General features: G+C 38.0%; 2 protein-coding genes across 2 annotated transcripts; both read left to right on the top strand.

Annotated features, from left to right (window-relative positions):
* The first annotated feature begins 2813 nt into the window (after positions 1-2813).
* LOC149812355 (receptor protein kinase TMK1-like) lies at positions 2814-7113 on the top strand. The gene is made up of 2 exons (XM_089993178.1): positions 2814-5302; positions 6088-7113. The coding sequence occupies exons 1-2, from the start codon at positions 2959-2961 to the stop codon at positions 6615-6617; spliced, it is 2874 nt and encodes a 957-aa protein (XP_089849304.1). The 5' UTR covers positions 2814-2958; the 3' UTR covers positions 6618-7113.
* Positions 6654-24625, top strand: LOC149812354 (uncharacterized). Its single transcript, XM_089993033.1, has 4 exons — positions 6654-6772; positions 22868-22985; positions 23128-23280; positions 24488-24625. The coding sequence occupies exons 1-4, from the start codon at positions 6654-6656 to the stop codon at positions 24623-24625; spliced, it is 528 nt and encodes a 175-aa protein (XP_089849159.1).
* Positions 24626-25741: the final 1116 nt, after the last annotated feature.

The raw sequence follows: 25741 nt of genomic DNA, 5'->3' as shown, positions 1-25741 counted from the left end.
TGAGTCTTCGGTTGAGCTCAGCACAATGACTAGACGCCACGGCGTCCCGCCCTTCCCTATGGATGGCAGTGGACCGAAGAGAGACGCCCCCTGCCTCGCCCGGTTTGGGCCGGGGATAGAGGACATGAAACAGGGATGGAGGTTAAAATCAAAACTCATGCGGGATGAAGGTGGGGATGGACTTACATGCCACATTTAGTGATTGGACTCTATATCTTGCAATGTATCACTGGATCTGATCTTTAGTAGCAGGGAGCAATGTTGTCACTATAGTATCAGCCCTGAATCTTTTGGCCCCTGATTCAGCTGTATCGGTTGATACCGATACTCACGTGAATCGTTCTATATCGACTCAATAATAATAATAAATTATTACATGACACATGTTAAAATTATTAAAATAATCTCAAAATATTATTATTATTTTTTGTTTTGTTTTTTACATTTATTAAAAACAGCCTATTCAAGCTTGCAACGTATAAATTTTCTGATACTGATAACATTGGCACGGAGCTTTGAAAATATTGTGATTTTATGTGATATTTGCAAAGGTCAATACAATACCAATAAATGCAAAATTTACAAATTGTCCTTTCCTATGAAAAAGTTTCACGTTTTTATTGTAATATTAACACTATAAAAATTAAATAGCTTTCTTTATTTTTACTTTGTTTATATTTCTACCCTATATATATATTATATTACAATGATTCAAGGACTAAGGACACTCGGAATGGACTCAAAATTTCGATTTATTTTTTTAAAATGGGACAAGGGGTCACCTATTTTTAAAAAAAAATATAAAAAAAATGTTTTAAAATTTTTTAACATTAAAAAACAAATTTTTTATTGAAATAAAATTTAAATATTAAAATAATGTTGTACATGTCAGTGTCCATGTAAACTTGTTCGAGAGTGTCCACTTGTATCAAGGGACACTCAGACAAAATGGTGTGTCCCTGTGACATCACACATAACATATGGGCGCTTTTACGGTGGTATTGTAATCCCTTAGTTTACATAAATCTAAGCTCTAAAAGCAAAATCTGGTTCATGTTTCTAATATATTATATTTATTATTTTTATGTGTTTCAATGTAATGTTTTATAACATTTTCAAACCACTCTTATTTTCATGAATTGTGAGCCGTTGATTTTCATCATCTAAAAAATAAAATCTCATGATATTTTAAACATGATAAAACTTTTTTAGTATATTCAATAAATCATGTCAAACACATCCTTGCATTAAGATTTATCATTTGGTGGTTAGATTTATGCAAACACGAGTGTATGATATATTCTCTCTCTCTCTCTCTCTATATATATATATATATATATATATATATGTGATGAAGACAAAAGCTTAACAGAGTCAACTATGTCCAAAGTTCCAAACCAAAAGCACCGTCTCGAAAACAAAAAAAAATCCGATAGAGCTCATCTCCATCCAAGTGACACCTACTCCTGTACGGCTCCTACCTATCGTGCGTTTCGTGCAGTGAACTTAATCAGACTTTTCCAAAAATAGCTCGAAAGATGAAGGGTTGCTGAGGCTTTTTCATTTGTCTTGGGCATGATCACCGAGAAAGCGGAACTTGCGCGCACCGAAGCTAACGTAGATCGCAAGTTCACGGGACACGGGTGCTCCCCTAAAGTTTGTCCGGCCGCCTCATCCAAACAAAGAACATATAAGAATATATATATATAAGAGAAGAATCACTGGAACATGAGAACTAATGTGGTTTTTTTGTTCTTCTCTGTTTAATCTAACCGTATGGATGTAATCTATATGCTTGGTTTTATAAGAACCCGCTCTTGAATCATCGGATTTTAAAGCATAAACATGGTTTTTTTTTTAAGGTTTTAAAATCAATGACTCATAATATTTATAAATATTCAAGAAAAATTTATAAGAACCCACTCTTGAATCATCCTAGTTTGATGCATAAACATGATTTTTTTAAGGTTTTAAAATCAATGACTCATAATCTTTATAAATATTCAAGAAAAATTATAAATTTTTTTTATCAAAGATACATAATCCAATTGTTGATTCATAGCAAATTCATCATGTCAAACACATCCACATGGTTGGATTTGAAAAAAAAAAAAACTTGAAATGATGCTCATATTTCTAGTTCTCATATTTCAGTTACTATATATATATATAAGAACTAAAATTTGAAAACTAAAAACATATACATATGTTTGTCATTTTTTTTTTAAATCTAATCATGTGAAGTGGAGTGCTTGGCATGATGAATTTGTTAGAAATCAATTATTAGATTGTGCATTTTTAATGAAAAAATGCAATTTTTGAATGCATGAATATTTATAAAAATTACACATCATCAATTTTAAAGCCTTAAAAAAATATCATTTATACATCAAAATCAGATGATTCAAAAGTGGGTTCATACATATCTTTACGTTAGATTCAAAAGAGAAGAACAAAAAAACCATGAAAATTATTATAGTCATTAGAATATGAGAACCAATAATATTCAATACTTTTTTTATAAATCCAACCACGTGGATGCGCTTGGCATGGTGTATTTTGTTAAAAAAATATGATTTTTTAATGCTTGACTATTTATGAAAATTATGAGTCATTGATTTTAAAACCTTAACAAAAACCTATATGAATATTAGATCACGTTTGTATAAAATTTACGAGAAAAGAACAAAAAAAATCCATTCACATATTTCAAGTTTTCGTATTTCAATAAGCCTCTCTCTCTATCTCTCTCTCTTTATATATATACGTGGGTCCCATCACCATGTGCACCTTGCATTCTTTCCCACTCTGCCTCGGCCAGTGTTGGGGTGTGTCTGAAATTGAAGCGTCAATGACATCCATTCCTTCTGCAATGCCTCACTAACCCTAGAGGTCGAAAAAAAAAACAAAGGAAAATCAACAGAGAGAGAGAGAGAGAGAGAGAGAGAGAGAGGCGAGATGGTCTCCAGTAGCAGCAGATATGGATTCCAAGCAGCAGCAGCAGCAGCAATGCTCATTGCGGTAGCACTGCTGGCGAGCTCGGCCGAGTCGCAGCAGACGGACTCGGGCGACGCGCAGGCCATGCGCGACCTCGCCAAGGCCATCGACCCCGCCGGCTCGCTCGGCTGGAACTCATCGACCGATCCCTGCGGTTGGAAGCTCGTGACCTGCGACACCAGCGGCCGGGTTACCGTGCTCAGGCTGGCGGGCCAGGGCCTTCGCGGCTCCCTACCCGCGACCTTCCGGAATCTGACCGGGCTCACAAATCTCGAGCTCCAGAACAACTTCATCTCCGGCCCACTGCCGAGCTTATCCGGCATGGCCTCCCTACAGGTCGCCTTCCTCCAGAACAACACCTTCTCTTCCATCACTCCCGACTTTTTCGCGGGCCTCGCCGCCCTCCGAGCCATCTATCTCGACTATAATCCATTTCATTCCTGGCTCATCCCGGCCAGCCTCCAGGACGCTTCCTCCCTCGTCAACTTCTCCGCCAACGCCGCCAACGTCACCGGCCCCATCCCTCCCTTCCTCGGCTCCGCGTTCCCCAGCCTCGTCTCGCTCTGCCTCGCCTACAACTCCCTCTCCGGCGGCCTCCCGGAGAACTTCTCCGGCTCGCCGCTGCAGCTTCTCTGGCTAAACAACCAGCAGGGGACCAAGCTCTCCGGCCGGATCGATGTCCTGGCCAACATGGCCGATCTCTTCCAGGTCTGGCTCCAATCGAACGCCTTCTCCGGCCCGATTCCGGACCTCTCCGGCCTGAAATCGCTCTTGGAGCTCAATCTCCGGGACAACTCCCTCACCGGCCCCATCCCGGCGTCGCTTGCCTCGCTCCCAGCGCTCAAGAGCGTCAAGATCACCAACAACCTGTTGCAGGGGAGCTTCCCGGCCTTCCCCAAGGGGACGGTCGTGGACAACCTCCCGGGCTCCAACCGGTTCTGCCTGCCGTCCTCCGGAGACTGCGATCCGAGGATCGTCCTCCTCCTCTCGATCACCGGTGCGGTGGGTTACCCGGTCGTGCTCGCAGATAACTGGAAGGGGAACAATCCCTGCAACGAGTGGCTCGCGATAGTCTGCGACCCGAAGGGGAATATCACCGTCGTCAACTTCGAGAACCAGGGGTTTTCCGGCACGATCTCACCGGAATTCGCGAAGATCCTGTCGTTGCAGAAGCTCCTGCTTTCGAACAACAACCTCACCGGGCCGATCCCGCCGGAGATCGCTGCATTGCCCTCATTGACGACGCTGGACGTGTCGAACAATTCGCTCTCCGGACAGATCCCAGCTTTCTCCAAGAATGTGCTTCTGATAACCGCCGGGAACCTTATGCTCGGGAAGGACGCTGCTCCGGCGAGCTCGCCGCGGAGCTCCGGCTCGCACTCGTCTGGATCACAGGTGCCGAGTTCGGGAGACGGTTCCGGGGAGAAGGAAGAGGGGAAACGGACGACCGTGTCTTCTGGAGTGGTCGTTGGTTCTGTGATCGCAGGGGTGTGCGGCGTGTGCTTGCTAGGGCTGATGGGGTTAGTGGTGTACGAGAAGAAGACGAAGGGTTTCCGAAGGGTGCAGAGTCCCAACACCGTGGTGATCCATCCGCGCCTCTCTGGTTCCGATGCCGACCTGCTGAAGATCACGGTCGCCGGCGCCGGGAGCATGAACACCGTCGCGACGGACGCCCATAGCCCGGGGAGCAGCGCGAGGGGCGACATTCAGGTCGTTGAGGCCGGGAACATGGTGATCTCAATCCAGGTTCTGAGAAACGTTACCAACAATTTCAGTGAGGAGAACATCCTCGGCCAGGGCGGGTTCGGGACAGTGTATAAAGGGGAATTGCACGACGGGACAAAGATCGCAGTGAAGCGAATGGAGTCGGGGGTGATCGGCACGAAGGGATCGAACGAATTCAAGTCGGAGATCACAGTCCTGACTAAGGTTCGCCACCGGCACCTCGTCGCGCTTCTTGGGTATTGCCTTGATGGGAATGAAAAGCTTCTTGTGTACGAGTACATGCCTCAGGGGCCACTCAGTCGGCATCTTTTCAATTGGAATGAAGGGGGGACGAAGCCATTGGATTGGAAGAAGAGGCTGAGCATAGCATTGGATGTGGCCAGAGGGGTCGAGTATCTGCATAGCTTGGCCCACCAGAGTTTCATTCACAGAGATCTCAAGCCTTCCAATATCTTGCTTGGGGATGATATGAGGGCAAAGGTCGCAGACTTTGGGCTGGTTCGACTGGCCCCCGAGGGGAAGTGTTCTGTGGAGACGAGACTCGCAGGCACATTTGGTTATCTGGCGCCAGAATATGCAGGTGATTAACTTCAATATGAAACTAGCAAGACTTGCTTTAGTTTCTTCTTCTAATTATTAAGATTGGTAGTTCTTATTGATGTAAATTAGAGAATAGTATAGCATCACAGATGTTTCTTATGTGCTGCCTGTTTTCGATCTCGTTCATCTGTTGAAGGGATGGTTGTTTTTATAGAAATGGAATCAAATTCGTTTTCTACAAGAAACAAAACAAAAACAACATCCTGCTATCATATTTTTTGGAATTCCGTTCACCTATTGATGGATGCTGTTTCTGATTTGCATGCGCTATGCAAGATTTCTATAAGACACGCCTGTCAATATTCAATTAAAGATACATTGTGGAACTAAAACAGTCGGTTGTAAAGGGTGTAAATTCACTGCTTTCTTTAGAACAAAATAGGATTTCAAGAAACCTATTTCCAAGCACCCAAACTTGAAAACAGCTTTCATTGATAAAACTTTTGCAACCCACTTGGAATTTCGTATGCAAGCAGGATTTGCATTAGGTTTAGCAGTGCAAAACTAAAACAACGTATAAGGCAAGCAATTATTGTGCTCTTATATTGCATATTTCCTGATCACGCCCTTTTTTTAAATGTATTTCTTCGTTTTCAGTTGATTATGCTCATATATTGCATCTCTCAGTAAAACATCTGAAAGTTATAGTTGTATATTGGTGAATGGTCATTGACAAGGAGCTTTATATGATATCAATGATATGAATTAAATTTGTTATTATACTAATATTTGTGATTGATGAACTTTGATGCATGTTGCGTACAGTTACTGGAAGGTTAACAACCAAGGCAGATGTGTTCAGCTTTGGTGTGATTCTCATGGAGCTGATCAGTGGCAGACGAGCTCTAGATGAGACCCAGCCTGAGGAGAGCATGCATCTAGTAACGTGGTTCAGGAGGATGCATCTTAACAAGGATACCTTCCCAAGTGCTATAGACCCTTCATTGGAACAGACAGAGGAGACGCTTTCAAGTATCTTAACTGTTGCAGAGCTTGCCGGCCACTGCTGTGCCAGGGAGCCATATCAGAGACCTGACATGAGCCATGCTGTTAACGTGTTATCCCCACTTGTTGAGCAGTGGAAGCCAACAGATCCTGATTCTGATGACTGCTACGGCATCGACCTCGACATGACTTTGCCTCAAGCACTCAAGAAATGGCAGGCCTTTGAAGACACACAAATGGGTGACCACTCCTACTCTGCTTCTACGGCAAGCCTGGACAACACACAGACTAGTATCCCAACCAGACCCTCTGGTTTCGCCGATTCTTTCACTTCTGCAGATGGGCGATGAGAAAAGAGCAAGGAAAAAGATGCGAGGAAAATAGCGATGTTTACCATCTGGTTGCAATTCAAGTGTTGCATTGTTTATTCTGATCTGTTTCATCTTCTGGTTTTCAGTGGTGGTGGTGTTGGCAGTGGCAGCATCAGTGTTGGTGCAGTACTTTGGTATATACCTCCCTCACCCCTTTTTGTGTCTTAATTTTTCAGCGTAGATATAGCTGAAAAAATTCATGATTTTGCTTGCGGGTCCTTTAGATGTCTGAAGATGCTGGTCTTGTTGTTTGCATTTTGACACTGCATATCAGAGAACTCACGCTGGTATGGAGTGGCTTGTTTGCTGCATGGATCTCTTCACCCTGTATTATATTCAAGGTGTTTTTGTCAGTCCATTTTATGCTAGTCCAGACTGGTCTTGGGTGGACTGAAGTACAGTCATATCCCAGATTGCTCATGTAGATTAAACTTGAATGTCAATACTATGGATGAAACTCAGCCTTCCTTGCACTCTATGCATGCCTATTGTCAGTGTCTGAGTCAAAGGAAAACAACTTGCATCCGTATCACAGTTTCAATTCAAAAATAAAATAAAAATGATTCATACTCCACATATATATATATATATATATATATATATATATATATATATATATATATATATATATATATATATATATATATATATATATATATATAAAGAAAAGTGGTAACTGCCTACTGCGAGCGAATGGGTGTTTTCAGATTGTTTTACGCAAATCTGGCCCTTCAGATGTGTTAGGTGTGGTCTATTTGCTAGGAAACAACACTTGAATCATGTTTTTCCGATAAAAAACATTATTTTATAAGTCTTGAATATTTATGAAAATTGTAGACCATAAATTTTTAAACCTTAAAATCATGCATGTAGAACACATCTTTATTGTCAGATTTAAAGGAAATTTGAAAAAACCTTTCAAAAGTGCATTAAGCTGGGGATAGGTAAAAAATGTGGTAGGCAACCGCCAACTCTCTCTCTCTCTTTATATATATATATATATATATATATATATGAGAGAGAGAGAGAGAAAAGGGTTGACCGAGTCATGAATGTGATATACCCTCATCTTGAGTTGCCCTTCAAGCTTTAGAGTATCCCTTGTATAATTGATGAAGATGCGTTTGGCATTAACTGGATGATTGAGCTACAGCTGTACTTGAATGTAGGGATGGCAGGGGGCATGGGACAAGATCTCTACCCCCACCCTATGTCAAAATTTTGCCCTCCATCCTTGCACGGCTTTTGATTTTAACCTCCATCTCCAGTTCATTCCTTGTTTCATGTCCTCCATCTCTGGTACAAACGAGGTGAGGCGGGGTCCTCGTTTCCCTGGTCCTTTTGCCACTGCTGCCTTCCGCCATTAGAGGAAAGGAGAGGAGATAAATGGGAGTTCACCTGACTCGCTACAGAAAGGAGAGATGAGAGATTCGAGAAAGACTTTTATATTAGGGTTATATATATATATATATATATATATATATATATATATAGCCCCGCCCCGAAATACTTGTTAAAGAAATTACTATTATACCTTTATACATATTATAAAATCTTTTATATATATATAAGATTTTATAATATATATAAAGGTATAATAGTAATTTCCTTGGGGCCCGATCCCCCTCTTCTCCGGTCCACTGCCATCTATACTTCAATGAGACTTATCATATTTATCAAACACTTCGATGCAAATATTCTCCCTTTATATCCTTGATAAAAATCAGAATTATTGAGGGTGCAACACTGACAGACAACTTGTGACTGGTTTTGCGTGTATATCTGGGCTGTGTAAACTATAAGAACCGATCACTGAAGCCTTAAGAAAACTCAATGGTGTTTTTATCAGTCAGAACAGTCTAAATTAAATGGCATTGGTTGAGTTTCTCTGAAATTGTTTGGGATAAGTTGTCTTTGTGAAATTTGGATATTGGTGTTTTTTTTCTGCTCTCTTTTGGATTTTGATTCCAGGCTGGAAGAATATGACCGCATTGTGGAGTGTTTTTTTATGTTTCCCCACTTCTCTCATTTTAGGCTTATTGTAGGCTTCTGCATGAAACAACTATGCCTGGCATTGCTTCCCCTAATCATTAGCTGTAACGTGAACATCTTTGAAAATCCAGAATTTTCTCGACTCAGACTAGTAATGGTATTCCTAAACATGCAGGAAATTGTGGAGTGTTTAGCATCAACCATAGTTGCATTTTAGGGTACGTTAGGTTGCTTTTGAGGTACTGTGTCAATGAGATTCACTTTCTAAATCTCATGAGGTCTCTCATTTGCAAAGAATTGCTTTTGGGGGTGCTGTGCACAACTCACTTTTTACATTTGGTTGCTTTTGGGGTGCTGCTCAAATGAGATTTACTTTCTAAATCTCATGAGATGGAACCAAAAGTACCCTTAGTGCCATTGAAAATCCTGGGTTTTCTAAATCCTTTTTCATGTTCCTGTTGTCACTGAGTTTTCTGAAGAACCAATGATTTCTTGATTCTTTGCATCACATCGCCTTAACTCATCCATGCGGTACAAGATGCCCTTGCATAACTTTTTGAAGTATTTCCAATACAATGGGTCCTTTTCTCTTGAATTATACTTTTATAGCAAGCCTTTATGTTAGAAAACTATTCTCAGTGGGCAAAGGGGGGAGGGGAGGGGAGTACTCATGAAGTTTTTACGCAGCAGACACCAAAACAGGGATATGGTCAACGTGTCACCTCTCTGTAGAAGTCCGAACCAGAAATGGTTGTTTCTCCTCGATATATGTTGGAAGCAAGAACTATATTTTCAATGAAGTTAATTATGGGGTCTGGCCCAGCTGCTTGCATGATATTTTTTCTGCAAAACAGGTTTCCATAACTTTGGTGACCCCAGCTGGGGTTAACCTTGTATTGTAGGAGGTGAGCCCGACCCAGTTGTCAGCTAGGATTCCTCATCATAAAAAAAAATCTTCCTATTTTTTATTAGTGATGCATATGGTGCAAGTGTGGATTTGCAAAGCAGCAGTTTCGTTAGCAACTTAGGATGGGGCTAGCCAGCAGTTTGTGGATGCAAGCATCATCTAACTCGTGGTACCCACTTGTTTCTTTTGATTGGTCTTAAGCATTATTGGTGGAGGTGCTTGTGTGTTCCGGTGGTCACATTCTAAAATTATTTTTATCAAGAAAAGGTTTGTTTAATGTAACCACGAAATGGCAAGTCTGAATATAAAAATATGCAGTTAATTATGTATAAAACTATATTAAACATGTAAATAATACTAAAGATTTAAAAAAAATGTATTTTTAATGCGTAAATATCATGTTAAAAATATGATATTTTTAAAATTGACAATATATATAGAGAGTAGAAAGTAGGTGCTTGAACATTGGGTAATTGTGATATGTGTTTGATGGGTTTTTCTGCTCCTGTTTTTTTTTTTCAGTTCTGACCTTATAAATGTGTTGGGCATGATTTGTTTACAAGGAATCCACTCCTGAATCATGTGTTTTTGATGAAAATTTTTAATTGGAGCCTCTAAAATTTAGAAAGTTTTTGAACAGTTGACTTTTTGAACTTTGTAAAAACCCATCCATGAGTTGGAATCAAACACTTCTTCAAGAGCTGATCCTTATAAAATCAAGTACATTGATCACATATGGTCAGATTTTAATAATAAAATGAAAAACCCCTTAAAAGTTCATCAAGAAAATATCCTAAGCCCCTAATGCTCAAACACCTACCCTCTCTTCTCTCTCTCTCTTAATATATATATATATATATATATATATATATATATATATATATATATATATATATATATAAGAGAGAGAGAGTCATCCAACTTGGTGGCATCCAACCAGACCATATCTTGTTGCTGGGAATTTTGGGTCATCGGATTGCCTTCCAGAAAATTCCTGAGAGGGTGCTGGGTCCCAAGGGCACAGGGAAGTGACCAACATGACAGCTGGATGAGGCTGGGATCCAACTCATCTGGCTTTTTTATCCATTATTGATTGGGATAGTGCGTTGGTGGGTCCCAGGCCTTCTCCCTGCATGTGGGCCAGGAGGATTATTTACTGTATACGAATTAGTAGCGTTCCTCAGTAGCTATTACGTTTTAGAATTAATAGGAGTCGACATCCAGTGATCTAGATGAGTTAATTGGAATTCTTGGCGAGTAAACTGTTTGGATTACACTCGGATGTAACTAATACAAAATCCAAATAAATGGATATTGGTTAATCGGATTCGGATTTGGATTTGGATTTGAATTTAGATTTAGATTCGGATAAAAAAATTAATGTGAAATCTAATATATATATATATATATGCTCTCGTATTAGAATATCCATCAGATTCAATTATGAAATCCATAAACTGAATCAGCTTCCTATTATTAATTAGATTCAGTTTTCTTAACCAAATCTGACTAATTGGATTTACAATCGGGTCAAATATCAGATATATCGGGTCTATTGACATCCCTAATCTCACTAGCTCGAGAGAAAACTCAGGCCAAACCCACTTGATAAGGGTCGAGACTTTTTTGGTGGGTCAGAGATGGGATCAAATCTGTCAGACCCGGACCAGTCTCAAATCGATGCCCAACTAAAAACCTCTAATTAATTCCGTTTCATGTGTTGAAAAAGTAGGTTTCTCAAAGGAAAAGGTCTTCATTTCGGCCTTCTCATTTTTTCATTTTTCTTTTTACTTTTATCAGATGAAAATGTTCTTTTATTTGCTTTATTTCGCCATCGTGCATTGGGATTTTACATTTCATTTGCCATCGGCCCTGCCCAGCTGGATAAGTGCCCGACCCATGTCTTGTTATAAGCTCAGTCCGACTCAGTTATACTCAAGCTCGAGTTGGGCTCGGGTCAGGCCCTTTAAGCCCGACCCAGTTAGCGGCCTGGGATTGAGGTGGACACGACCACCTGACCTAGCCTTACATGCCCCCAATCGTGATAAAGCAAATGATGTTGGTTCACTGGTGGCCATGATTTTAAGGGGAGCCCTAACCATAAAGCTCTCCGTTTTGCCCTTTTTCCTTTTTTCCTTAGGGGTAGGGATGGCAGTGGGGTGGGATGGGGCGGGGTGGAGGACAAGGTCTCCACCCCCGCCCCGCCTCAAGATTTTATCCTCCACCCCCGCCTCCATCCCCGGCAGGGATGGATTTTATCCTCCACCCCCGTTTCATGTCCTCCATCCCTTGTTCAAACGGGGATGAGGCAGGGCGGGGCGGAGATATTGCGGGGAAAAGTGGTCGGGGCGGGGACGAGGCGGGGCGGGGAAAAGTGCACGTCCATCCCCGCCTCCATCCCCGGACGGGTATGGATTTTAACCTTCGTCCCCGCCTCCATCCCCGTTTCATACCCTTCATCCCCGGTCCACTGCCATCCCTACTTAGGGGTGGCCGCAGTTTATCACCTAACATGGGACACGGCCATTGTTCGAAACTCACAAGGGGCATCTAGGTCGAAGTTGAGTGTACCCTCAGTGGACAAGAGAGACTTCAAAGGTTTGCCACCCTTGCAAAATTTTGAGATTTCCGCGAATCGACAAATAATTCATAAATTTCAAAGAATAGCCAAAGACACCCCCTTGCATGTATAATTTCTAAAAAACATTTTATAGGCATCCATACTTGGATACGGGTCAAATTTGGGTCTTGCCCCATCCAATCATATCAATTTTCACTTAAAAATCAATAGATGTCTGTTTTCACTAGATCTTATACTGTGACATCTAATTTCTTAACCAGGTCTGGGATTTCAACGTTCTTTTTTCTTTGAAAGGCAAGCTGGGGTTAGGCAGACCCCACCGGTTTCACAAAATACCATTGGGTTTTGAACTTGCAACGGTCTAACATATGGGAAAGTGTACTAACGGCTCCTGCCAAACAAGCGAGCCCCCATTGATGTCTTTTCTACTTTCTCGTGTTGTTTTCCTATGAATTTGTTTTCGTATCCACTTTGAATTAACTTGTATACACTGTCTCTATTTTGTTTGAACCTTGGGTGGCTCCACCACTCTAGGCTTAATTACTACACGTGCTTGAAGGAGACTCAAAGACCATTTTCTTAAAAAATCTAAAAATTGGTTGTTAAAAAATTACTTTTTTAAAAAATTTCAAATAAAATCTTGTGTTTTTAAATGTTAGATTTTGGCCCTACAATCCTATTTGACCAAAAAATATGGAACTCGAGTTTCGCATTGTACCTGTATATATGTAACATAGTTTGAATTAAAATTAATTACTGTTTGAGAATTAAAATTCTGCCATTTTTCAAAGGATAAAGATGGCCTGCCACGATTGTAATTTGAATAATCATCTATTATTATATAGATGGTAATTTACATTCTTGGAAAAGAGGGGGTCAAATGATATAGATGAATGGTTATGTCTCCACAATATGGCCAGATGTGTCAGAACTAGGGATAAATCTCGAACCTATTTGCATCCTTAGTGCCTACAATAAGCATGATCAACGTGGGATCATAAAAGTGTTTATCTTTAAAATATTATGAAATACTAATCGATTTTCATGAAAAAATTCTGAACAAAAACGTGATTATTAAAACTTGAAAAATTGTTGCTATGTTCAGTGAACTTTATAGATTTTTTTTTTTTTAAAGGCAAGCTGGGGTTAGTTAGACTCCCACCAGTTATTATACAACGTACCAGGGTTTTGAACCTGCATCGTTCCACCACAAGGAGACAGGAGACGTGCACCTACAGCTCCTACCAAACACGGGGCGCCCCCATTGGTTTTTATAGAAAAATGTTATTAACACACACAAAATATAGGCTAATTGAGAAATGTGTGTTGTATTTTATGTAATGCCTGGAAATTTTAACCCAAACTTTTGAGATTTTTTTTTTGTTTTCTTTACTTACCATATTACTCACCAGCGGGTGCGAGCTCGATTAGACCGGGTCCGTGACCCGCGAGCCACAACAAGTTGGGTCCACCCTTGGGCCTATCCGGATCCATCCAAGGATCCGGATCTTCTTTTAGATTTTTAAGGTATAAATCTTTAAATTTTTTAATATAAACCCTAACTAGATTTCTTGGGACCCAAATATACTATCATGGATCTTAATCACTTATTATGGGTTCAAGATCCATCGTACTCATAAAACCCTCTTAAGAAATACGGATCTAAGGATCCAAAATTTCTTCACATTATGGATCTGAATTACCATACATGGATCTAGACCACTATTATGGATCCAAACATAAAAATTCTAATTGGATCATTGTCATATTTGAATCTTCGATGTTCAGGATCCAAATGCAATATTGTGGATCCGAACGTCGCATAAACTATTATGAATCCCCACAAGGTGTTATAGGTCCTGATATAGAAATTTTCTTATTAAGAATCTGATTTAAACTACGTTGATCCGCTCCATTCATTCTGGATCCAATATCACATTTGATCATGATATCAAGGATCCAATATCAGAGATCCGGTCCATTTGCCTAAAATCTCTTATTGGTTATCCAATTAAAATGTTTGTGATCTGTTATCTAAGATTCGAATGGAATACTAAAGATCCGAACAGGATACTAAGAATCCAACATTTAAGATCTAAATAGGATATCCGAGATTCAAGTACAAATAAACAATTAAAACAATAAACTATCTTTGTAACAACCTAAGGACATAAATTTTAAGTTTATTTATCTGATAAAATTCATGGGTATTACATTTTGGGTTGCCGATTATCTTTTTTTTTATGATGCCTAGAAACTGCTCCTCGAGATCGAAGACCTAGTCATGTTAGACTTAGCTTGTCATACTTATAGTTACTGTTCTGCTAGCAGTGCACTCTTTGCCCCCACAGGAGACTTTACATCAGCTTGTGCAGAGGTTCTGCCCGCAACATTTGAACTTAGACCACTCATCTAGCGGCTTAAGCCCCATCATTCCCTTTGCGTGTGAAGCAGATCAGGTCATGCTGAACATGAGCTTTTTGCTCATGCCAATATCGTGGCCGTCTGTTTGCATTTTGGATGAATGCCACATAGCGTATAATTGTTCTGTTGACTTTTTAACTTTTCATAATACAAAACGAATGGCCACGATGTTGGCATGAGCAAAAAAGCTCATGCTCAACATGACCTGATTTGCTTCCCTTTGGGTGGCCAAGTATCATAAAAGGTACTCATTCCTAATCCCTAAATTTGCACTGTATACAAAAACTGGTTGTGTTGGTTGTGAATAACAAATCTTGCTAACCCTTGCCACACGTGCAACGTTGTTTAACCAAACATACGTACTTCAAATTCATGCAAATTTTTTTTTAGTAGAGATATTTAAAGGGCACATTTGGAAGCGAGAAAATTTCATAGGAAAAAAAGTTTTGCCTATGAGAAGTTTTTTTAAAGAAAAATTTTCACTTGTTTGTGTAGCATGAAAAAAACAAAGTCAGAAAATATTAACAAAATTGTTGGAGGTGAGATGGGTAGTGATGAGTAAAAATAAATTTGCTCTTAGTAGGAAACATTCCTCCAACCCCTCCAATGGAGGAATGTTTCCTATAAAAAAATATACTTTTTAGAAAAACTCTCACAACTAAAAAGTCTCTCTTTCATTTGGAAGGGTCAGATTATCTGTATGGATTTTTTTATTTTACATCACTTTTTCTACATCTTTCTCACTTCCAAATGTGCCCAATTGTCTTTTTTTTATCCTTTTATAAAAGTGGACCTACAAGTGGGGAAGATTGGCCCTACAAACATTTTATCTCTCATTTTGTCTCATCATTTTAACCCCGTCCTAGGGGCCCAAGATTGTAATACCTCAAAATTTCAACTTAAAAATATGTACAAAATAAATTTAAATATGAGGTCTCATTTATGACATTGCCTTAACCGAATTGAGCTATAAAGAGTCAGCCGATTTAAGCACCAATGTTTAATAACTCCCTAAAACTGAATTTGAGAAAAGACATTTTAGTGATAAAACATTTTTATTTCAAAATCATAGTTATTTTAAAATTCACAGCATAAACATTATTTTGAAAACGGTTAAATATTCTGAACAAGTTACACGTATTTAAAACAATATCAACAAACCACAAACTATTTTAAACTATTCATTCTAGAATTAAATAAATCATACCAATGGTTCAACTAAATAAACAGTTATCAGAGTAAATAAAATCCACGGAATCTAAAGCAAATAAAAGAATAGGTTCATATGGCATCCTCGCAACATCCCACAATCTCTCATCAGTTTACTCATTATCTGAAAATTTTAAAAGCATGGTATCAGACTCCCAACCGAGTCAGTAGAACACACATTAATGTTGCATGCATACACAATACTAAGCATACATAAGCATGTCATATAACATCACACAACGCATAATAATAAGCATTTAACTAAATCTCAATAATAGTTAATTTCAGAAAATACATTATTATAATATGTCATTATTAAATATCATAACAACATAAGTACACTTTCAACAGAACAATAAATAAACATAACTGCATAATATAAAGTGATTGTAATCATATAATTAATTGTTTCTCTTGTTTAATTTTGTAGGTACTCTCAAGCAAAATTCTTCATTCAGTCGAGACCATTCGAGTATTTATTATGTTATGTATTTTATTATAATCTGAATGATTAACTGAATAGATCCAATAAGAGAACGGTCAGCAATCGAGAGAAAATTTCCTAATAACAGTATCAATAGGATCGATCCAATAAAAGAAGACTTTGCAAGTCAAAGGACTACCGCATAAGACAAACTAGTAGTCTGCCCCCCTAACTCCTGTGTCTGAAGACCATGTGACACCATCTACCCACAAACAACAAAAGTGTCATACGAGTTTGTATCTTCTACCCTCTTCAAGGTAGATTTAGGATGCTAGACCTCGCAGTTCTAATACACTGTCAAAGTATCAGAAATCGTCTAGTATGGAGTTATCTTTATTAAGATCATAGGTCAATTATATATTTTCATAATTCGGTGTATAGTCATACTCTATGGGTTTTTACAACCCCTTCGCTCATGGTTGAACGGCCCTATGTGTTCGTATATACCAACACACATGCCTTACAATACAAAAGTATCATATGACCTTATCCCCACAATAGTGCACACACAAAGTGCATTTACATGAGCATATGTAACATATCAATTCAGGCTTTCAAGCACCAATCAGTTATTTGAACTTTAAGCTCTCACAAGAGTAATCAGTCATGCATCATGCAAATCATCTATTGTGACATTAACAATCATAACTAATCATCATAAAATATGTCATAACATACAGTGCATATCATACTCATGTAAACATATAAACAGATGATGCATTCATTTAAATATGCAATTACTATTCAACAAGTGCATAATCATAATATGGCATATCACAAATATTGTTCAAGATACACACACCCTGGTCTTTAACCATTAGTGTGTTCACATAGTTTAATTCTGGAACCAGGACTTATCAGATTCCTCCTCTTTCGAGACCCGGACATTATCAAAAGAGTTTCAATTTGAAACTACAATAACTAAATTTTATTGGTCGGTATAAATTTTATCTCAATCAAATTACAATGAGGCAAAATCTGAAAAGATCACAGTAGATGCAAGAATGCGCTATCTAAACACAACCATAAATATTGTCTCATTTAGGTTCAGAGTAGGAAAAAATAATTATTTTACTAAAACTGGTGTTTTTGCTCCTTAGTTGACCTATTCAATTCAGTCCCTCAAAAGAAATATTGATTCAACATCTTTACAAAACCAGCAAATTTTTTTGTAAAAATTATTATGTATAGAGGAATATGTTTGGAACAATCTTCCATTGAGATCGGAATCAAAATCTATTGGAGTTGTGAATTAAAATTTATAGATTGCAGCTTATTCAGGTTCTTTGATAGGCAGGACTGTAGAAATTTTCAAGTTTCTAAGCCAACTTCCATGATTTTTTAATTTATAGATCGTAATTAATCTGTGCACCAATTTTTTTGTTGAAACTTCTTTAATAATTAATCTAGCACATATAATTTTTTTAGCTATAACCATTTATAAATTAAGAGAAATAAAATTGACGACACAGTACAATCAAAATATAGGATGTTTATGAGGTCAGGAATCCTATTTCGACTTTTGGAGACCATAACTTCTCATTCAAAACAAAGTATAGGACTGATATTATCTATAATACAAGTTTGAAAATTAAATCGGGCATGCATATGTACCCTTGGTGCTATGCACGCATGCAAGCCAATGAGATCCTACCTCAAATCACGTAAATCAAAAAATCATCGAATGATCAGTATTGGCACAGAGCCTCACCACCTTTGTATGGGAGCTCTAATAGCTACAACCTTCCCTTAAAAAACATATTCTCCTTAGGTCATGAATGAAAAGGGAGAAGAGAATACATCAACCCCCCGCCCCCCAAAAAAAAAAAACAAGTGTAAGGAGTTTTGAGAGAGGTAAGGGAGAGAATAAGAGGGAGATTAGAGAGGGGTGCATGGGAGGGTTCATATATAGACCTCTCTACCCCTGTTCAAATTAGAATAAGTCTCTCTTTATATCCCTCTCACCAAACTAGTGTGGATAGAAAGAGTCCTTAGGATTTTTCTCTAATTTCCAAATAGGACTCCTAGTTTGACTTTAATTTTAATAGCTAACCTATTCTTAGAATTCAAAAGTTGAAAAATTTATGATTCTTCAAGTGCTTTTCGAGTTTCTCTTACCAACGGGGGCTCAACTTCAAAAACACCTATATAGGGACCTCCTGTTTGTTTGACCTGTCTTGACACCTTGACACAAGAATATATATTGGATCTAAACATTAATTGGAGTTGTATCTGTCATGTCCGGATTCACTATTTATTATATCCGAGACCTAATTACACATAAGATGTACTAATTTATACTATTAAGAATTAGAAAAAAATCATAAATGTTACACATATATTTTGTAAATATTGTGATTTTTAGGATTATATCAGCTATTGAAAATATCATTATAAAATCACAATATTTTCAAAATATCGCAGATATTTGTTCGTGTGATCCTAATTACAGTAAGAGTCATATTGCTTCATTCTTTTCTATATAGATTATTCGAGGCCCAAATACAGAAGAAAGAAAAACTAGTTTGATTTGAGTATACCATGGTAATTTATTTTGAGATCCATATCCGGGAATAATGTTGTCAGCCCTAGTTGCGGAGCCACATTAGCGCCGAAAGTCCCCCATTAGGGGATTCGGCTAAGGGTGGTAGTTCCCACCTACTTCCAGCCTGACCCGACCCGACCCGCCATGTTAATGCCCCCCCCCCCCGCCCCGCCCAGACACCGACTCTCTCTCTCTCGACTCCCCACCACGCCCCTGATATTCCCTCGTTGAGCTGCCTCTCTGTGCACTCTGGCAGCACCAGAAACCTCTCTGCCGGGCGCATACGAGGTCCTCTCTCTCTCTCTCTCTCTCTCTCTCTCTGTGTGTGTGTGTGTTACAGCAATAATTTCATATTTATAATTGTGTAGGTTATGCATAACACCATTCACCATGTATGCACACATATGAGTTATTGTCTTTGCCTACAAAGGATCATAACATTACGTTTTTCGGTGAAACTGGTGCATGATTTGATTAATTGGAAGTCATTTGGATGTGTTAAGCATCCATTTTCACAATAGACTTTGTTAGGTGCCTGATTTAGTGAACGGTAGTTCCCAATGTTGTCAGAATCGGTTTCTGAATGAGTCATTTTCTAAAACGATCCAGAGAATCACCAGATTCAGAATTGAGTTTTCAATCAGCCATTTTAAGTTTTTTTTTATATAAATGTTCAAAAAATCATAAATAATCAAAAGTAGGAACAATCATAAAAGTACAGAAATAAACAAAAGATTAATTAATTGTAGGGACCAATCAAATTCGAAAATGTGCAAATAGCCAATAAATCTTATAATTATCATAAAAGCGAGAAAATGGAAAGAAAATTGATTTTGATGGGAATTGGCGCTGAGTTAGGCCGATTCGATTTGATTCAGACAACATTGGTAGTGCTAGTATGGGTATAAAGCCCTTATATTCAGGAAGGTATTGGTATATTCAGCTTTTCGGCAACTAAACTTTGCTATAGATGGTCATATTCTTTATGGTGCATCCATGTATTCGTGCATGCAGTTCTGTGCATATGAGCACCGTTTGTTTTGTTTATTTAAAATGTCTACTACGTGCCTAGATTTGTGGAGATCGTCTTTCGAGGAGGTGTTTCTCTTCATGGTGCTACTGCTGCTTCTCATTTCTTTGTCTGAGGTCTATTTTGTTCTACAGTTAAATTACTATCTCAGTGATTCCATTCATGTAGAAGTCTGTAACTTTGGGCAATTTCTTACTTTGGACATACTATTCGGGTGATTTTCTGAAGAAGCTTCCATCATATTTGGACTTGGAGATCCATCCTTCAACAATGAAAGTGTAATCACTTAATCACTTTGTTTGTTTTCTGGCACCGTGCTTGATGGTTCTTGGTTTATCATTTCTCAACAATATGGTATCACCTTGTCCAACTGTTTCTACTTGGTAGTAGGTTGTGGTGTTGCAAGAGTGTAGTTATTTCCAAGTTTGCATGATATTCATCTATTGCTGTATTTTTTTCCAGTTTATACTCTTCATTTCAATGTGTACGAACATATGTAAAGTCTAAAGAAACTATAAGATGACCTCCTTCACCTGTAAGCATTGTGTCAGTGATACAACATACTTTTAACCTAGTTTTGCTTCATTCTTTTCATATTGATCTATGTTTATGCTATATATATTGCACACTTTTTGCGGTCATCTCCAAAACTATAGCAGTGTTTTTTGAGAAGAAAACTACAGTAGTGTTAGACAGATGTATTCTGGAATTTGGACCCTACATGCTTTCCTCAAATTGGTTACCCTGTCATATATATAATTAAATCTTTTATGGATAAAAATGTGTGCCTTATTGTGAGCTGGTCATGTTATTTCTTTGTGAGATATAGGAGTATAATTTGTAGATTTTGGTAACTAATCATAGTTCTATGCACTTCCAGAGAAGATGATAAATCACCAACACTTTCTTTTGGTCTTGGTAATGTGGAGTCTAACCACGGGGATTTTCTGGTGCAACAACTGTACATATGTGTGTAATATTGGTTTTTGGAAATGTCTCAGGAAGAGAACATCTCAGGTATTGTTAGGGAATTTTTTCCCTTTTGAAAAATTTTAGGGAAGCATAAGAAGAAAGATGTAGAAAGCAAAAAGTTGTTGGTTTTAGAAGTGGGTTGTATCAGGATGATTTTGTTGTAATGTATGATATCATGAAAAAATGAGCTCAATGCAAGATTATATAACATCTCACGATAACCTAATATTTTGTACTCAATAGGCTTCAGAAAACCTGCTTGTTGTTTGTCAGCTTAACTCATGTTTAACTCATTAGTTCCCCCACAGCCTGGGATTTAGACATGCATTTGAGAGTTGACTAAATCAGATGTATGAGCTGTTTGAGTAATGGTGTGCCTCACATGACTTGGTGAAACCATGTATGCTGACTAGCTGACTCAAGTAATTGGGCAGTGGGCACAAGTCTTATAAAACACACAATAGCTGCATTTTGTCCTTGCAAAATGTCATCCATTTTAGCTGCACTCTTTGGGACTTTGGAGATCACTTAGACTTGATCTGTTGGTATTGATTCCATAGTTGGCCCATGCAGCTGCCTGACACCTTGAGGTACCAGGTTAGCATCAGTGCTTACAGCAGTTTGTTCATGAGCATTGCGGATGAGAAAATTAGGACTTTCATGGGCTCAGGATACGGAATAGATACAGGAAGCGATGCTTGAAGAGGAAGTGGGGAAAGCCAGTGTTAAAAAGTAGTATGAGGCATGAAGCGGGGTTCGTTTTAGAAGTAATTGTGGGAGCGTGTGAGAAGCGAAAAAGAAAACACATAGGAAGCAAGGGGGAAATGAGTGGGAAGCAAGAAAGAAGTGAGTGGGAAGCAAAAAATAATAAATATTAACATGAAAAACACAAAAAACAAGTAGGAAGCAAGGATTAGCAATAGGAATCAAGTGGAACCAAAGAGGTAGCAAGAGGGAAACGATTTGAGAAGCGAGTTGCTCCACGCTTCCCCCTCTTTAGAGGAAGCATGACGCTTCTCGTTTCAGAAGTGTGTTCCCCCTCCCTAAAGAAGGCGCTTCCAGTAACTATGGACAGAACCACAACCATGGTCATGGATCGTGTGACTCATTTGCCTAGTCAGTGTTCCTGGGTTGTTCTTTAGTTGGAATCAACCGAAGCCTTTGTGATATTTAGCTTTAGAAGTTGGTAAGGCCTTCTGTAGCACTGAACCTTATGAGAGGAGTATATATGGGTATGTCGTTTATGTAGCTTATTGCATTCTTTTGACAGTTAAGATTGGAATAGGTTTGACCCAGAACTGGTTGATAATAATGCAAGGATCTCAGTTTCTAAGTTTTTTGTAATTTTTTTTGTTATTCAAAGTTAGACTGCAACATATTTATTCTAAAATATATGTTCTATTTTGAGAATTAAATGCAATGGCTCTCACTTTCAGGGTTTGCTCTTGGATGTTCTTTGATTACTTTAGCAAAAGTGTGCCTTTTACATTGATCTTCTGATGAAGCCATAATTTTGAGAAGAAAAGGAAGCTAGGATACTATTGATGCCGAGAAATGTAGGAATGTGCATTTGGATCTTTGCCGACTCTTGGATTAGTATCTTGTGGTTTATCATGGTACTGATATTGGATGTTTCTCTGGATCTTCTTTCACTGAAAATTGTTTCTTTGCTTGTATGTAGAGTATGATTGCCCATGAAAAAGATAGGCACGACATATGTTTATAGTTTGAATTACGTATTATTTTGTTTATAGATGTCTTCATGTCAATCCTGCATATGCTTTATATAATGTTATAAATTAGTGGGATCTTATTGTTGATAAAATTTCTTTTGGTTCTATTTGGGTGTATATGGAAAAGTTGTTTGTCTAGCATGTGAAGATTCTTTTTCCCCAAGACAAATATCTACTGTAGTATAAGCAAGATGAAATGAGAGACTATGTGGACCTGAATGAGTAGCAGGTTCTGATACTATTTTTTGTATCAGAATCTGAAACTAACTTGATACCTCTTGAAATAGAATCTCCCATTGTGGAAGGTAAATAAATTAGATAATGCTGATAATTGCCTTTTTGGATTGTGTAGCAAGGAAAACAAATCTGGTATACTTACAAACTTTGAAGTGCTTGAACATTTACGATCTAGAGGGGCAACACAGGATCCTTTGCGCTCTCTGAGTGGTGCAACTCAATCAGAATGCAAGGTATGATTTATAACTTTTTATAGCTAAATGTTAATCCATGCTTTTCATAATCTCATGTAAGATGCTGATTACCCCTTAAAGCATCCAATTTTTTTTTTTTTCGGAAGGACCAAAATTCTTTTTTTTTCTCATATGCTTGCAGGTATTCGATTATCTGGTTCAAACTTCTGCATCATCTCAAACAAGAGAAAATGTAAAAGAGTTCTTGAAAAGATCAGAAAAGTACAAGCTTACAAGTGCTGAGAAAGTCCAGATTGTCAATCTAATCCCTTCTACACCAGTCGAGCTTTTTGTGGTAATCATTCTTTAACCCGTTAATATTGATTGGTGGTCGTTCTTTTGACTCAAGTTGTTGATTCTTGTTTTCTCAAAGTTGGCGGTCTGTAGGTCATCTTATATTCATAAGGTGTAAGAAAACTGCATTACAAAATTGTTAGAGCATGAGCTTGATGAAAATTTAGTGGATTAATAATAGGCAAAAGATGAGATGTTCTGGCATGTGCAAAGTCAGAGGAGCAAAAGCTGATGATGTTTAGGTTGTGTAGGTACCAACTCCTTACATTTTGGAACATTTTACCACTTTGGTTACATGAAGATGATTGTACTTCATCTAATTTGGAACTATCTTTTTATCTTATATATCATCATTAAACTGCCTTCATATTTTCTCTATATGTAGTTAATTTTTGAAATTCCTTCAGTAAAACATCTATATAGTATATATCAAAGTCACAGTTCAGCGGTATCCAAAAGACCTAAAAATGTTTTGCAGCTGATTTTGTTGGCTACTTGAGTAAATTTTTTTTAAGCAAAGTAGAATACTTTGTTTGAATTTTTGTGCACTTCTGGAAATATTCTTCACCATGTGTCAGAGGATGAAATGTCTGCTGCTAGTCTGAACCTCCTTTCCTAAGATTTGTTGTGTAGATGCTGCCTGGTGCCTTTTGTTGCTAATCAACTGCATCTACTGTGTGGGTATAATATGACTTCCTTGGGCGTGGACAGCTATCTGATTAATCCAAATTGAAGCTTTATACTCTGTTTGGAAGCTAAGCTTCAGTGGGGGTCGAGGAATTGGAAAAGTGAACAACCTTTAATTCTTCCAATTACCGCCTCAAGAGGTGGTATTTGCCAACTTTGTTTTTGAGCCCAAATACAAGCCAAATCGTTTTTGAGCATAAGTGCAATGGAATAATGCGGTAGCTACCTCCTCAACTCCTTAAATGCCTCATCAATGTCTTTCTTCCAAACACCTACCACTGGAAGAGTTTGACCAAACTTCTACCTAAATTTTTGTCTTCCAAACGGAGCCTAAACTCCATTTGAGTTGCTTAAAGCAGATGTGAGTCTTAACCGTCATCCAAATGAAATCATCATGCTTCCGAGTTCTAGTTTTATTGTGGGTTTCTCTTGCTTGACTTGCTACGATATGGAAATGGGACAACAATAAGCACTTGTTAACTCCTATCTGAACTCTGATGCTTATGGTGTTGTGGTTGCAGGTCATGGAACAACTTGAAAATAGAATGGACGAGGACCAAGTGAACGAGCTTCTGAACATGGTGGTTGAGCTCTTGCCACCTCGTCCAAATAAATCTGGTGCTGAAGATCAAATGGAAGAAGAACAAGAAGCACAATGATCATTACTTCACTAGTTTCTAATTCCTCTTTTTTTTTCTCTTGGAAACAAGTAATTTTCTTACAGTTATCAAAATCCAAACATGACATTCTAGGCATGCTTTAGGAAAGTCTTTAACCAGCACAGGAATGAAAATGTCTGTGAATAGCTTATGAACTATGTCACATGGGTGCGGGTGTGGGGGTGCGGCACTTTAAAAAACCTTGGGTGTGGGGATGCGGCAGTACAAAAATGTAAAAATTTATATATATATATATATAATTTTAAAGTTTTAAGAGTTAACATTGTCATAATTTAACAGTTAACATTGTCATGATATCATTCATCATGCATAAAATATATCAACCTAAATATCAATCAAATAAGTAAAGCAATTAAATATATCAACCTAAATATCAATCAAATAAGTAAAGCAAAAAAGAACTAAATTACATACCAAAAGAGGTGTCGCAACATGACCATGAATAATTACATAAATGATGATGAAGTAATGAATCTTAATAATTTTCTTCATCATCATCAAATGCATCATTAGAAGGAATACTAGGCTCAGATAAATTCATGCTTGTCATGTTGAAATCATGTTTTCTCTCGAAGTCACACTCTTTTGGGTTTACATCCCTAAATTTGGATGTTTTTTGTATGCGTTACAAACCCAATTTGAAAATGTTAAATATAATACAAGTATATTTAAATGAAAAATTAAGAAATAATCAAATAATTAAGATAGCAAATTAGTACATGTATTTATCATTGGTTCGCGAAAGTAGTCAAAGATTTAAATGAACATATACTCAATCCTCTGCACGCTTGCTGGTGAGTTTGTTTATCTTTATGTTGTGGATTTGAGAATACGTGTTATAATTTCTTTCACAACAAGATGAACTAGCAGACTGCAATAACAATCTTAATGCAAGACGTTAGAGAAGATGTGTTTCTGATCTAAATGTTGACCACTATATGATAGAATCTATATTATCCTCCTCTCTCGCGAATATTGTCGGTCCATATAATCTCGAAGATGAAAATTTTTCAAACTCTTGTGTGATTTGATTTATAAGATATGCTTCTGGAAAAAGTATTATCATACACATTTTTATGTCTTGATAGCTTTGGG

Source organism: Nuphar pumila, chromosome 17 (assembly GCF_984573655.1).
Source record: "Nuphar pumila chromosome 17, dmNupPumi1.hap1.1, whole genome shotgun sequence".
Taxonomy (NCBI): domain Eukaryota; kingdom Viridiplantae; phylum Streptophyta; class Magnoliopsida; order Nymphaeales; family Nymphaeaceae; genus Nuphar; species Nuphar pumila.
The sequence above is the reverse complement of the archived record's forward strand: the minus strand, read 5'-3'. Positions and strand labels throughout refer to the sequence as shown.

What these genes read in the sequence shown, in the direction of transcription:
- LOC149812354 (XM_089993033.1), top strand. Translation starts at nt 6,654, where the DNA reads ATGTTTACCATCTGGTTGCAATTCAAGTGTTGCATTGTTTATTCTGAT. An exon ending in AGTGTTGGTGCAGTACTTTG is followed by an intron (nt 6,773 to 22,867) that starts GTATATACCTCC and finishes TGGATTGTGTAG; the next exon opens with CAAGGAAAACAAATCTGGTA. An exon ending in CAACTCAATCAGAATGCAAG is followed by an intron (nt 22,986 to 23,127) that starts GTATGATTTATA and finishes ATATGCTTGCAG; the next exon opens with GTATTCGATTATCTGGTTCA.
- LOC149812355 (XM_089993178.1), top strand. Translation starts at nt 2,959, where the DNA reads ATGGTCTCCAGTAGCAGCAGATATGGATTCCAAGCAGCAGCAGCAGCA. An exon ending in TCTGGCGCCAGAATATGCAG is followed by an intron (nt 5,303 to 6,087) that starts GTGATTAACTTC and finishes TGTTGCGTACAG; the next exon opens with TTACTGGAAGGTTAACAACC.